This window comes from Fringilla coelebs, assembly GCF_963513975.1.
Source record: "Fringilla coelebs genome assembly, chromosome: 2".
Lineage (NCBI taxonomy): Eukaryota > Metazoa > Chordata > Aves > Passeriformes > Fringillidae > Fringilla > Fringilla coelebs.
Window position 1 is genome coordinate 2,908,907 of NC_140029.1, and position 15,607 is coordinate 2,924,513.

General features: G+C 43.0%; 1 protein-coding gene across 1 annotated transcript in view; it reads right to left on the reverse strand.

Annotated features, from left to right (window-relative positions):
* The window catches only part of KCNJ6 (potassium inwardly rectifying channel subfamily J member 6), a gene marked incomplete at both ends in the record, with an annotated part of 113,651 nt that overhangs the window by 28,785 nt on the left and 69,259 nt on the right, over positions 1 to 15,607 (reverse strand). Inside the window, one exon of the mRNA XM_084226022.1 lies at positions 8,246 to 9,166. Within this exon, the coding sequence (XP_084082148.1) occupies positions 8,246 to 9,166 (921 nt within the window). The remainder of the gene's footprint in view (positions 1 to 8,245; positions 9,167 to 15,607) is intronic.

Sequence of the window (15,607 nt, forward strand, 5' to 3'; positions counted from 1 at the left end):
GATCACTGCAATTCTTTGTGATTTGTTTTTCCTTAAATCCCCTGAGGACTTTTCTCAGAGGTCTTGGGAATCCAAGAACTCTGCCCTGATGGGAGTTTTTAGTGCTGGCAGCTGCTTTCTAGGATAAAAATTTTAAACCCATGAATTTTCTGTATTTTTTTCATGTCCTTTTTAAAGGCCTGCAGTCCATAGCCTTGTTCTTTTTAATCTATCAACTGCTGAGTTTGAATTTCTGGTTTAATTCACTTTGCTCATTCTTTAAACTTTTAGGTCACTTTTGGCTTTCCAGCTGCTGCTCTATCCAATTTTGTGAAAACTTTCTGCTGAAGGTGGATAATCTTTCTGCTCACATTCTTTAGAAACAGATGTAAATATTTGTAATTTTAGAGAGGCCTTCTGGTTATCAGGGAGTGTAATGCAAAGTGATTCCAGACACTTCAACTCTTAAAATCCCATGATTCCAGACACTTAAAATCTTCTTAAAATCTTGTGATTTCAGACACTTAAACTCTTCCTAAAATCCTTCCTTTTATCCTTCATTACAATTCAGGGAGACAGGAGGAAAGAATATTATACAGCTGGAAGTAGATAAGCACCAAGGGGAGAAGTGAAAAGATCTTTTAGAAATATGGGAGGGAGCAGAGTTCACAAAAAACACTTCCCAGGGTTTTGAACTGCAGGCTGCCTGGACAGACTTCATATGTGGAAATCAAGCTGAGCAAACAAAGTAATCAGCCTGAAAGAATCAGTTCATTCCAGCAAAATTCCAGGGGTGAGACCCTGCCCTGGCTCAGATCCGTGCTGGGATTTCTCCACCGTCATCTCCAGGCAGGTAAGAACCCCGGATGACCAAAAGTGAAGGTCTAAAATTAGAAATGCCAGCAAAATATTTCCTTTTCCAGGAAAATATTTCAGTGCTGAGCCTTTTCTTGCACTGTTCCTGGAGCAAGGGGGGAAGCTGGGCATGCTCAGGTTCCTGGTGTCATCTTGGGAAGTGCTCTGGAATGGAAAAGGCGCTCCAGTGGCCCCCAGCACATCTCTGCGGGGCTCAGGAATCACATCTGCACTCAGAGAGCAGGTGGAACATGTTCAGTGAGCTAATCCTGCCTGGGGAATGCTCTGACCTGGATAAGGCTGGGGTGCCCTCTGCAGAGCATCCTCCCTTTGCTTTGCCAGGTGGGATTGTGTGGGACACGGGCACTGGTCCCTCCTGTTGTTCCCTGGGGTCTGAGCTGGGTCTAGAGCTCCAGGGACTGAGCAGGAACAGCTCTGCAGGGAGTTCTGGGCTGAAACTGCCAGGAAATGTGCTTGAAATTAGGCTGGATGCAAAGGAGATCAAGTGTCTGCAACCACAGGATGCTAGGAAGAGTTTAAGTGTCTGGGATCACAGGATTTTAGGAAGAGTTTAAGCATCTGGAATCACAGGACTTCAAGAAGAGTTTAGGTGTCTGGAATAACAGGATTCTAGGAAGACTTGAAGTGTCTGGAATCTCAGGATTCTAGGAAGAGTTTAAGTGTCTGGGATCACAGGGTTTTAGGAAGAGTTTAAGCATCTGGAATCCCAGGATTCTAGGAAGAGTTTAAGTGTCTGGGATCACAGGATTTTAGAAAGACTTGAAGTGTCTGGAATCCCAGGATTTTAGGAAGAAGAGTTTAGGTGCCTGGAATCACTGGGTTTTAAGAAGAATTTATGTGACTGGAATCAGAGGATTTTAGGAAGAATTTATGTGTCTGGAATCAGAGGATTTTAGGAAGAGTTGAAGTGTCTGGAATCAGGGATTCTAGGAAGAGTTTAAGTGTCTGAGATCTCAGGATTTTAGGAAGAGTTTAAGTATCTAGAATCACAGGATTTTAGGAAGTATTTAAGTGTTTGGGATGACAGGATTTAAGGAAGAAGAGTTTAGGTGTCTGGAATCACAGAATTTTAAGAGGAGTTTAGGTGTCTGGAAACACAGGGTTTTAGGAAGAGTTTATGTGTCTGGAATCACAGGATTTTAAGAGGAGTTTAGGTGTCTGGAAACACAGGATTTTAGGAAGAAGAGTTTAGGTTTCTGGAATCACAGGATTCTAGGAAGAGTTTAAGTGTCTGGATTCAGAGGATTTTAAGAAGAGTTTAGGTGTCTGGAATAACAGGGTTTTAAGAAGAATTTATGTGACTGGAAACAGAGGGTTTTAGGAAGAGTTTAGGTGTCTGGATTCACAGTATTTTAAGAAGAGTTTAGGTGTCTGGAATAACAGGATTTTAAAAAGAGTTTAAGTGTCTGGAATCAGAGGATTTTAAGAGGAGTTGATGTGTCTGCAATCCCAGGATTTTAGGAAGAGTTTGGGTGTCTGGAAACACAGGATTTTAAGGAAGTTTATGTGTCTGGAATGACGGGATTTTAGGAAGAAGAGTTTAAATATCTGAAATCATGGGGTTTTAAGAATTTGTGTGTCTGGAATCAGAGGATTTTAGGAAGAATTTATGTGTCTGGAATCACAGATTTTGAGAAGAGTTTCAGTGTCTGGAATCATGTGATTCTAGGAAGACACTGCTGGTCAATGAAGAGGATTCCAGCCCAGCTTCCCACTGTGCTTGGAAAACAGGAGCAGGGCCAGAGTTAAAGCAAATTTTGGGATCCTGTCACTGCTCTGGCCGTGGAGATCATGAGCCCTACAGGGAATGAGCTGTGTAGGCTCAGCTGTGATGAGCAAAGACAGGATTTTGGGGCAGCCCTCTGTGCTTGGCCCTGGTTTAGGAAGGAACAATGTACAGGGAAGGGTGGTGGGAGGGTGGAAAGAACTGGGACCTGCCCTTTGTCCATGCCCAGAGAGATCCTGGAGGGGTTGCAAAGACAGGAGGTGCAAAATGAAGCTCTTCTTGTGCAAGTCTGATATGTGGTCAGCACAGAATTATTTCATAATATCTGACCTGTTAGGTAATCCCTAAATACCTGTCTTTTAGAGATCTTACCTTTTAGTATGAGGTACTGCTTGAATCTGAATATTATATTTGAACATTTAGGGCTGAGGGAGCAGCTGGAGTTGTGAAGAGCTGAGGAATTAATTGGTGAGAAAGGTGTGAGAGATGGGCAAAAAGCCATTCTCAAACATTCATAACGGGTTTGCAAAGTACAGCACTACCCAGAGAATAAAGCTGCTAAACAAAAGTGTCATCCCTTTTCCCTGAAAGTGAGATACAGCAACATTTTAGTTGAAATTCTCCTAATCAGCATCTCCTTTTTATTTCCCACAAACACTGCTGCCTGATTTCTTGCTATTCCTCATAGTTTTGACTATTGTGAAATTGTAATCGCCTCCTTTAAGTCTCACAATCCTCTTCAGCAATGAAACTCATCTTTTCCCACCTGTAGAGAAATCCTCCTGAAAGAAACATGCCAATGAGATGGGGATTCCTTTCCCTGCTGGCATTTAGAACTCCTCTCCTGCTAATGCCTGTAATTTTCAGTGTGAGAATAAATAACAATGGAACGCTTTGTTAGACTCAGTAAAATCAAAAGGGGATGGAAATGACAGGAATTGCTGGCAACTCCAGGGAAGTGGGGATGTGTGAGAAGTTCAACCTTGTCCAAGTCTAGCACCCAGCAGGAGGAGATGGTAAAACTCTTAAAAATAGAAAGGGAAGCTGCAGACTGGAGAGCCCTTGTGTTCTGATCATTTCTGGAATGAAGATGACCCAGTTTGGAGCAGAAGCCACTTGTTCCTGACCCTGCTCAAACTGCATTTCAGTCACATCCTGCAGCACAGTGAAACCCACTTTTGTTCCTTGTCTTGCAGAAACATTCAGGTGGGAGAAATACTGGTGTTTTTATTCCTGTCACCTGCATGCCCTTGAGAGGCAGTTGGAGAGGATAAATATTTCTTCCTTGAAGAGCGGTAGAAAATTCAAGTGAGAAACTCTAACCCCAGCAATTTTTATTTGGAGAGACAGCAAAGTCTGCTGAGAGGTTTTGAAGGGTTGGAACTGCTTAAATCCATATCAGAGGGAGATATTTGCTAGGACTGGGCAAGGCTAAGGGGTAAATATAGCATTTCATCCCAGAGATATCAAACCCACAATAAACCAGTCAGTCAAAGGGCCTGTAGTGAAGAGGGGAACAGCTTTATACAATATTTGTCTGGTTGATAACACTGTTTACTGTGTAAATAACCATCCAAGTGAACATTTTATTGCTTTGCACACACATTTTCTTCTGCAGATGCTGCTCTCAAAGCTGCCCCAGTGTCAGAATTATAAATGAACCCTATTCTGAGTTTATTTGTAGAATTATCCTTCTGAACCTGAAGTTCTCTGCCTGGCTTTGTTGCTTGTTTTTTTGTTTGTTTTTTTTTGACAGCTACAAATGTGCAGATCATTTTCTTTTCTTGGAACTGCTCAATGCTCAAATGTTTATTTTTAGGCAGAGGGAATTGCCAGAGTGTCACCAAGTGCATCCCACTGGCCAGATACAACTTCACAAGTCCTGTTCAGAATTTTCCTCTTTCTCACCATTCCCCCCCCCCTTTCTTTTTTTCATCTCTCTCTCTCTCTGAGTTTCTTTCTCTCAGTTTCTCTTGCTATTGTACACTGCCTGACCTTCCCACTACACCTTCCAAATTTAAAAGGCTTTCCTTTCCTTCTTATGGGTCTATTTCCTTATCAGAATTATACATTTGCTTAATTTTTAAAAATACCTACTTTGCTTGTGATGATAGGGCTTCCCTTAGAAAGAGATTTCACCAGGTGAAAAAGACTTTAAAAGTTTAAGCCTATGGCTAGGATTTAATTATCATAAAATATTCCTAACTGTAGATTATTTTACATTTAAAACTCTGGGAAATGGGGCTGCAAAATGTGGAAATACCAGATGTGTCCTCCAGCTGCAGTGAAGCTTGGTTGGATTTTTTTCCCCACATTCCTCAAGGCTCCTCAGTGGTTCCACGGCAGCCTAATGTGATTTTGTGTCACAAAATCAATGCTTTTGGACACTGGAGAGATGTGCACCACCACCAGGAAAAGCACAGAGATAAATCTTTGCAAAAGTTTTATCCTTCAAATCCAAAGAGATATTTTTGAATATTGTTATAAATAAATCAAGAAAAATGCATATTGAAAGGATCCATAACAACATTTTTTAAAACCAGCCTTTTTCTGAGTGTTTGATGGTGCTGGTTGAAGGATTCAGATTGACTTCATGTTTTTGGAAAACACCTTGCTGAGGGTTCTCCCTCAAAGTGATTTTCATGGCAGAAAGAATGGGAATAACCAAGGTGTAGGGATTCTCCCTGGGATAATACTTTGTTATGTGCCTTAGAAAAGACACATCCACTTCTTTTTGCATCTCAGGAAGTTATGGCATTGCTTCCATGGGGAATTAAGGGCTCCTTGAGTTGAACTTTCTGCTGAATTTTAATTTGGTTCATTATTTTAATGTCATTTAAGAGCATGCATTATTCTTAATTTCATATCCTAACACACAATGCAGAACTCCCATGACAATCCATAAAAAATGTGTTTCATACAACAGATAAATGTGATTTTGGAGCACTTAGGGTGGAAAGTATTATAAATGTATTTACCTGTTGAGTCAAATTCAAGCAGAATCAATAATTAATAACAATATTAGCAAAGGTTTACCCTTATCATTTCCCATTTTATTTCTCATTGAAGCTGTATCTGAATGGGGAAGCTCTGAAAACAGATAAAGGATTGTTTTCCCTGCTCAGATTTGGGAGTGGCTTTTCTGATGGATGACACAACCTGATGACCTCAGTCTGGTTTGGATCCCTCAGCAATGACACCAAATGAGGACACTGCTGTAGGTGACATCACATTTTCCTGGCTTCAGCTTTTATAATTTTAGATCACATAACTCTGCTGGCAGGAATGCAGGGTTGGGCTTTGCTGCTGTGAGCAGCTTCTTTCCCTGCTCTCACTCTGGTGGAAGAAGGAAAGGTGAATATTTGACTGCCTAAATTGGCTTTCATTGTTTGCCAGGATGCAAATAAATATTTGTAATATTTGTGTAAATTTGTGTAATATTTGTGTAAATATTTGTAAATTAAGAGTGTGAACATTCCTAGTGTTGGTAGAAGGCTGGCCTGATGGTGCTTTCAACAAAAGTAACTCAATGCAAGGGGTCAGAGTCCAGCACAAGAAGCTCCTTCTGCACAAATATGTTTTAGAAATTGTGCTGGTGGTTCTGACATTATTTGATGCCCTCTGCTCATATCTCACTCAGCAGGAGACTCTACCCAAACAGAACAGCCTAAAATGGGAAATGGACCCATCCAGTGCAGGGGAAACTCTTTAATCCTGGATATCTTCCGTGGGTTTCCAAATCACTGCACTCAGTTCTTCTCATGATAAGGACTGGAAAGGTGTGAGATAATGACAAATGTGATTTTATCTCAAACCCTGCCAGCCCGAGCAGTCTAAGGGTTTTGTGCTGCAGGGGAGGCTGGTGATGGCTGAGTGGGAGAGGTGGTCAGGCAAAGAACAGAGCAGCAAAGAACACCCCTGGGAGAGAGCCCTGGGGTGAACATGAGGTGAGGAGAGGGGGGGTCACAAACTGAGAGAGATGAGACTCCAAACCAACAAATCCACATTTGCTGCACTGCAGAAATATTCTGTCTTTTGATCTCGTAGGTGGTTTTGGTGAGGCATTTTTTATTCTGCCACTACTTGCCAATCACTTTGCTGGAAAACACGCTGTTCAGCAAACCTGAAAATATCCCCCACCCCCTTGGGATGTCAAGTTCCTTCAGCTGCAATTCTGAGATCTCAGGATGGTTCCAGGGAACAAACAGCAATTTCCTCATTGTCTCACCCAAAGGTGATGCAGATGTTTGAAATCTCAGTGCCTACTGCACAGATCAGGAGCACTAAACATTTCATCTTGATTTTTCTTCAGCACCACCTACTTCCTGGAAAATTTGGAAGCCTTGCATTTACCACTTCAAACCCCCTGCCAAGTTCCTTTCAGTTTTTTGTTTTTTGTTTTTTTTTTTTTTCCCTGCTCCATTTTTGTCTCACACGTTTATTATATGGTGACAAATGCAGTTTTCTTCTGACACCACATAATAGATGTGTGAAACACACACACATGTTCTAGTAAGAGACTGCTCTTTATTTCCTGGCTCCAGTTGCAAAACATGAGTCAGGGTTGGAAAGGTTGTGCTTCTGTCAGAGCTGTGGAATCCACGTGCTCAAACTTTCCTGGGTTTTGCTGCAGTTGTGGGGAAAAATGGCAAATCTCATTCTTTTATTTCTATAATCAGTGTATTCTCCTCCCCCAAGCACATCAAATCTTCATTTTATAATAGCCATTCCCATGTGTTGATTATATTTACTCATTTCAGGCATTGAGGCTGTTATTAACAGGAAAAAAAACACCTCCAGCTTCTAAAACACAGATAAAAGTACCCTCCTATGATTCCGGCTTTAATACAAAAAAGAAACCTTATTTTAGTGGTGCATTTGCTGTGGATTTCAAGCACTTTTTTCCCCTGCACCAAGTGATTTCTGCTGTTCTGCTGCATAATTGCAGGTAACAACCACCCAGCACCTCCACAAGACCCCGGTGACACAACGTTCCTTGTTTGTACATCCCAGCTTCCAGCGTTCTGGGCGCTCCTGTGGGGGCCCCAGTGCAACTCCAAATCAGACGAGACCTTTTGTGAGCTAGAGTGGAACAAGCCCCACGTTACAAGTTAAAACAAAAACCAAGGAAAACGAGCAGGCAAAAAAAAAAAAAAAGAAAAAAAAAAGAGAGAGAACTGAACACATTATCACTTCCTACTGGATCCAGCCTTGGAATGCCACAGGGCTGGCAGTTGTTCTGTAGATACCCAGGGGTGATTGGAAGCAGCAGGACCACGGTGCTTCCATGTTAATCACAAACAGAGTTTTTGCACTGAAATTTTTTTTGTTTTTCCCTAAGCAATTTTATCCCACAAGGTCCCTGTGGTTGAGCTGCTCCTGCAATAGAATGACAAATAACTGGGTGACATGCTGTGAAAAATTTAGAAAATGAGAGATGCTATCCCATTTTCCAAACAGAGCAGAAACAACACTAATTCCGTTAGGCAAGATGGAACAGACAATTAAACTGGGCATGCTTTTAATTTTGAAGCTCACCAGAGAACGGATGCCTTTTTCAAACGTAACGACTGTGGAAGTGATTCCTTTAAAACGAAGAAAAACCACTGATTTTCCTTGCTAAAATTAAAGCATTTACCTCATACAAAGTATAAGAAATGTTACCTGTTGCCTCCACCATTCCTTCTAGGATTACAACAATTTCTAGCTCCTCTTTGGGCAACTGGGCTTTGGAAATCTCCCAGAAAGGACTCTGCTGGTTAATCTCATGGCTGATGATCAGTGGTGAAACCAAAAAGAGACGATCATCCCCTGTGTAATAACCTACGTTGATATCTGTCTGGTTGAGTGGTATAAATTCCCCCTCCTTTGTCTGTTTGGATTTGATCAACTTGGCTCGTATTGATGCCTCTACAATGTGTGAATTCCTAAGGTCTCCTACTCGGAACATCAGACACAGCTTTCCATCCCGCATGGAAATGACTGCGTTTGTAGAAAAAACCAAGGTTTCTGCCCTCTTCTTGGGTTGGGATATTTTCACAAACATGCAGCCAACCATGAAGGCGTTGACGATAGAACCTAGGACAGACTGCACTAAAAGCAGGATAATTCCCTCGGGACACTTGTCCGTGATGACCCGGTAACCGTACCCAATGGTGGTTTCGGTCTCGATTGAGAATAAAAAGGCTGAGACAAACCCATTGAGGTTGCTGACGCAGGGGGTCCACGTGCTGTCCCCTATGTGATCCATGTCCCCTCGCATGTAGGCAATGAGCCACCAGATCATGCCGAAGAAGAGCCAGGTCACCGTGTAAACCATGACAAAGATCAGCAGGTTGAACCTCCACTTGAGATCCACCAGGGTGGTGAAGATGTCAGTCAAGTACCGGTAAGTCTCTCTGACATTCCCGTGGTGGACGTTGCATTTCCCATCTTTCCGAACGTACCTCTGGATTTTCCTCTTGGCACATTCTTTGCTGATGTTTTTTGGCAGATCCTCTCTCGCTTGTTTGGGCAACTTTGGTTGATGGATTGTGACAGGGCTCTCGATGTCCTGCTCCATTGAGTCTTCTTCCAGGACGTTGGCTGCCACGGAAAACAAAAAAACATGGAAAAGTCGTTATTCCCCTTATTATTGCTCTAAGTCAACGCACAACCTTTTCCTGTGTTAATCAATAAAATTATCATCCTTGTTCTTTGCTAATCAGACACCAAGCACCCTCATTTTATTGCTACACAGAAATAAAATTACAGCAAACTCTTGTTTCTTATCAGGTCATCCTACCCACACCCATATTTAAATTTTTCAGGATGGGTTTAAGCAGATATTCCTTCCCCCCTCTTTCCTTTGCAGTTTAATGAATGAAATTTTTTATGCACCAAAAAAGATCTTACGGAGATAAAAGATATAAATGAGGCAATGGATTCACTTGGGGGTGAGCAGAGAAAATGAGCTATTGCTGAGCTATTTTTTCCCATCAATTCCATTGCTGTGGGGAAAGTATTAAATAAGTACAAGGAGGTTTTTTTTAAAAAAAAAAAAGCCAACAGTTTTTAGAAAGAACCAATACTCCTCTCGTTGAAGGAAAGTTGTAATATCTATCAAGAGCAATTCAAGCACACTTCCACAGGAAATCAATGTCTTGCTGATAATGAGACATGGAATTGTGTGTCCTTCTCCCAGCAGCGTAAAACCTACGGTACTTCAGATTTCATTTGAATTCACTGTGCCTCTGGCCTTCAATTCAAGTGTACCTTGTCCTCTAATGATCTGGGCCTTTTTTTTAGTTTCTCAGCCTTTAGAGATAAATAGCTTTGTTATGGTTGTGTGCCAGAGAAAAAAAGAGTGCACTGAGGAGGAGAGTGCTTTAATTGAATGTGTTTTGCATGGAGCACATGGTGAGGTCTGGGGTAATTGTTGTTTTCAACTGAAATCCTTCTGCTTTCTGGGGCTTCTTCCTGCAGGAATTTCAGCTCTTGAATTCCTAATTCTTTCTCTTCTGGCTAGCTGCTGTCATTCTGCCAGACTGTAAAGGGAAAAGTCTTCTAGTGGGTCTGCTTGTCAGGGGCTTGGCTTTGCACAGAGAACTTCAGAATGGTTTGGGTGGGAAGGGACGTTAAAGTTACCCAGTCCCCACCTCGTGCCATGGTCAGGGACACCTTCCACTACCCCAGGTTGCTCCAAAACCTGTCCAACCTGGCCTTGGACACTTCCAGGGATCCAGGGGCAGCCACAGCTGCTCTGGGCACCCTGTGCCAGGGCCTCGTTACTCTCACAGGGAAGGATTTCTTCCCGATATCCCATCTAAAAAGCAGCACTGCTGTGATTTTGTACCATTCCGTGTGGAGTGTTGCTCTCAGTTGGGTCAGCGTGGCTCTAGAAGCCTTTTTCCCTCCTAGAAACATGGGCTGTGCTGCAGATCCTGTGTGGAGTCTCACAGCACCTGCAGCTTTTTCATGACGTGCAGGTTCACCCCTGTAGAGAAAGATCACAGACTCTGGCAGAGTTTTATGGAAATATCCAGGGGGATAAAGGGGTTGTAGCCTGGTTGTCTCTCCTCCTGACCTGCTCTTCTTTCAAAGAAAGTCTCCAAGCCCTACAGTAGCACAGAATCTGAGAGCAGTTCCATGTTTTAGGGCCGTGCCCCCCATCCTGTCACCTTTTCAGTTTGCTGTGTGTCTCAGGAGAGCCTTATCAGGGCTGATGGCAGTGGCAGCACTGGGAGCTGTGTCCCAGGGCCCTCAGCTCTGAATGAACTCCCCCAGCCAGTGACAGTGTGCCTGCTTGCATTATCCCTGATGCTGGGCAATGCATGACAAAACACAATCAAAAGGCATTGCAGGGCCTTTGTGAGGCAGACTTAAGCCAAAGCCAGAAAATTTGAAGTTAAGGCTTTGCATTTTATGCTCAGCTCTCCGTTGTGCCTAAGGAAATTCCAGTCCACAGGAGTTATCACATCACTGCAGCAACAGAATCCTCAAATAATTATGAACAACCTCTGAAGGCTCTGGCTTTTGAGGCTTTATGTTAAACTACTAATGCTGATATAATGGGGTTCATTATCTTTCAGGCATTATGAATAATTTGCTTTCCCTTCCCAGTCAGAGCCTGGCATGGACACAGAGACCAGGAGTGGGAGAATCCTGTTGGTTTGGAGAATATTCCTTACTCCTGGCCCTGCTGTGAGAAGGGAATCATGTCCCAGACCTCCCTGTCTGAGCATCTCTTACCAGAAATTATCCTGGGAGGGCACCCAGGTGCTGAGGAATGTGAAGGGACATCCAGGGCTGCCCTCCCACCACACCACTCCTGCTTTCCATGCAGTGTTTATTTCCTATGGAACTATATGAGCACCTTTAATTCAGACAGCAAATTTTTACTGATGCTTTCCAAATGCTCTTGGTGGATTTGTGCATCACAACCAGCCTGAGCTGGCTTTCACAGCATGAGGGAAGGACCACACTTTGTCAAGTGTCCATGGGTTTGTAGGAGCAGGGAGCTGCTGTCACAGTGAGTGGGATCAGCTGCTGACAATTCCAATGTGGGAGGTTTTTCTTCACCTGGAGAGGTTGTAGTGGAGCTGGTTCTCGTCTGGCTTTGTAAGGGGGCAGCTTTGGACAACAAAAAACCCAGTGTTTAACCAAGATGTCTCTCATTACAGCATTTATTTGACACTCTTGCAGACATTTCAATCTTCCTGAGGGCATCTGGCCATTTCTAAACTCTCCAGGCTCTTCCCAGTGCTGTCGTTTCTCAATTCTCAGTCTCTGAGAGGAAAAAATTAAGGTCAAGTTTTTGTCTTTTTTTCTTTTTTGCAAGATGCCCTTTCCTTCTTTCCCTCACCCAATCCTCCTATGGATGAATTCCTTTGTGGAGAGGTTTCTGGATCAGAACCACAGTTTGTTACCCTCTCCTGGACTGAGCTTTCACTCCAGAGAGAACCTTGGGAGCAGCAATTCCCAAAATAAGTGATCCAAAGGTTATGCATCTGTGTGTTTCCATGGAAATGCTTGATGAATAAGTTTTAAACACATGGCAGGATCCCTGCTCACCACTGAGGCTGAGGAACAGCCACATACTGTCAGTGCCTTTGCCACAAAATACTTTGACTAATTATATTTTTACTTGCTATCGACCCAATTAACTTCTGCTGTTTATTTCATCTAATTTTCCTTTTGGTTACATAATGGCTGTCATGGATCCAGGAACAGGGGAGTGAGTAGCAGCAGCCTCACTTGAGAGCTATTTTTGCTCTCTCTGCTTTTCTTCCTGACAAAAATATATACATATTATTAATCTGCACTGCAAAAAAAAAAAAAAAAAATTATTTCTGAACTCTTCCTCCTCTCCAGTAAACATGATGTTTGTTTGAACACAACAGCCAGGTAATGAGCCAATCCAGGCCAATTTAGAGGATTCTGTTCAAGTGATCTGCTTTGGTTACTCTCTGAGGCAAAACCTACAAGACATATGAGATTTCAGTGATTTGTTTAATTTCCCAGCAAATGACAAGGACTTCTCCTAAACAAGTCCCTGAGCAGTTCATTTGTGTCCTGGCTGTGGCCAAATTAGCTAATTAAGTGTGCCCAGACCTATTATTTAGTGTGGAGGGCAAAGAGTGGTGCAGCCCACACTTGGATTATTGAACTCCAATTGTTTTCCAGGCAGGTTAGTGTCATACAACCTGCCAAACAGGAATAATCTGGGTCCTGAAATGGAGCCAGGAATTGTGTCTGCTCGGTTCTGCACTGGTCCAAACCATGCCAGGGACTTTTGAACTGTGCCAGCGCTCAGAACATTTTAATTTTCTGGTAAAATCGCAGCAAATGTTGTTGTCATGTTCTTGTCTGCTCCAAAGCAGCACTGGAAAGGCACAGCCCTGATTTTCCAAGCACATCCTTTTATTTAGAGCCTGTAGAACAACACGGAACCAGTGTCAACAACAAACAGGACAGGACACGCTCTCTCCCTCTGAAGCTGTGAATGTAACACATCAATATAACCCTTAAGCCATCATTTCATCATCAACAATGTGATTTTTGGTGTATTTTGGTAGTGCTGCAGAGAACTTGTGGTGGTGCTGTGCAAGCACAAAGAGAAAGGAGGAACATGAAGGGCCTGCTTGTCCAATTTAGTACTGTAAGCCTATTTTGGTTGTGAATGATTTGCAAAATAATGAGGAGCTTCAACAGAGAATGTTTCAAATCAAAACTGACCTTTCTGTAACAGAAGCTGACCTAGAAAGTTCCGTGGACTTTTCACTGCAATTTAGTGATTTCAACTCTTTTAACACAGTTGTGAACATTTTCTGTGCAAATTCATTGAAAATGTCCTGATTGCCAAAATCATTTACAATCTAAAATTGCTCTCATGGGCTTTACTGCACGTAGAGAAATGTGTTGAGCAGCCACTGTGATTCCTGTCTGCATTCCCCCCTTTCCTGGTGGGATGAGGGATGCTTTTAAGTGAAGGTCCAAGTTTGGTTTTTGGGAAGTCTCGAGTGTTTTACCTCTCAATTTGCTGTGGTCCCCAACCTCCCTGGCACTGCATCCATCTGTGGAATATTTGGCAGGACCTGGTGGCTCTTTGGGCTCCCCTGTGGGGTTGTTGGGCTGTGCACAGCACAAGGAATTTCTTGTAGCCTTCAACACCCTAAATCAGCGTTGTTCCATCTCTCCTCTTGGTTGCAGTAGAAGAAGTCAGGGAAGGGGAGATTTTGGAATGCTTTGCCTCATCTCTGGATGGCTTTTGTTTCAGAGCTCTTCAAAATTTTGTTTGTGATGAGCCCAGGGGGCACAGGAACACAGGAATTTTGGGAATAGAGGGGGATTTGTCTGTGGGATGAGCCCAGTCACATAATCCACACTGCAAGGCACCACAAGATATGAGGAGAAAGAGTCTTGTTCAGAGAAAAAAAGGGGAATCTTTTATGATCAGCTACCAACTGTAAGCAGTCATTATCACAGAGCACAGATCCTTTTCCTGAAAAAGAAAAGAATTAGGATCTGGTCTTGTGGAAATCAATGCAAGATTGACTATTCACTCAGCTGGAAGCGTTGCTGGGCCTCACTTTGAAATGATGGAGTGCTCAATAAACACTGACTTGGCAAATCTCTTCAAGACCCAAATTGCTTCTTTGCACCCATGGAATCATAAACCTAATTTCAGAGGGAGCATGTGTGTGACTGAGATTTATCTCAGCAGCAGCTTTCACTAAAAAAGACCTGAAATGAGATATATTTATTATTAGAAAAGAGACTGTAAGGATGACACTTTGTTTTTTTCACATTACCTGCTTCATCACTGCCTTCTAATCCAACTTGATAAAAATAAAGTTCTACTATTTTCATTTCTTTTAAGCCTGTACAGCTGCAAGAAATCAGTCTGAGTAACACTCTGTGTCCCTGCAGTACAAACATTTCCATTCATTCCTGATTCTTGGCCCTTTTATTATGAAGGGTGGAAAAATGAATCTGATAACTCAAATTTAAAAACACATGACTCCATTTTTGGTAGTCATTTGACCTTGTAGTTTCTGTCTTGGATTCTAACCAACTTCATTGCAGAATTTACCACTGAAGGCTCCAGAATGCTGTTTTTACATCTGCTTTGCTAAATTTATCTTCGTTTGAATCACAGGGAAGCCAAACAGCCTTGGCTGGGTAATGTTTATGGGGCAATGTAAGAAGTCTGCACCTGGCTGTAGGAAGGTTGTGAACCTGCAAAGATGTGCAGGGACAGTTGATTATCAATATCTTCAGCCTTTCACAAGGCTGTGGGGCCCAAATTAGATTATGAAACTTGTTTGCTCCCTGAAGCCTGAGCTCTTGGAGTCAGCATTTATTCAGAGCCACCTCTAGAGCAAATACCTGGCACTGAGCACAGATTTCTGTTTCCTGTCAGATTAGTCTTTTACCAGGTTTCTGGCTCCCAGAAAAGCTTGAGCTCGAGCTTCAGAGCAGGTATTTCTGTGTCCAAGGCCAGGCTGAACTGGGCTTGGAGCAACCTGGTCTAGTGGAAGGTTCCCTGCCCTTGGAACTGGATGACCTTTAAGGCCCCTCCAACCCAAATAATTCTTTGATCCCATCATGTCCTTGTCCTATCCACAACCACTGCAGAGATCAGCCTCCTCAGAGCCCTGTTTCCTCTGACAAGGTGACAAAGCTGAGATACAGCATTTCTGCACTCGGAAAATGCTTACTATTGTCAGTGCTGCTGCCAGCAGTGGCACAAGGACAGCAGCAGAGACAGCCCAGGTGTGCCAGCCTGAGTTGTGCCACCTGGCAACACCAGAGCTGGGCTCCTCTCTGGTATTTCCACATGCCAAACTAGTGCCAGGTGCTGCCAGAGGGATAACAGGGATCACTGATGGATCGTGGTGCTGCCAGGCCTCAGCAGCTGTGTCTGAGTTTGGAAATGGGGGTGTGTGCTCTGTTAAAGGTGCAGCAGTTATCTTCTGTTAATTAGTCAGTTTTTCTTATCTCTCCCACAGCCCATCCTCCCTGCAGGAGATCTCTGCTGTCCAT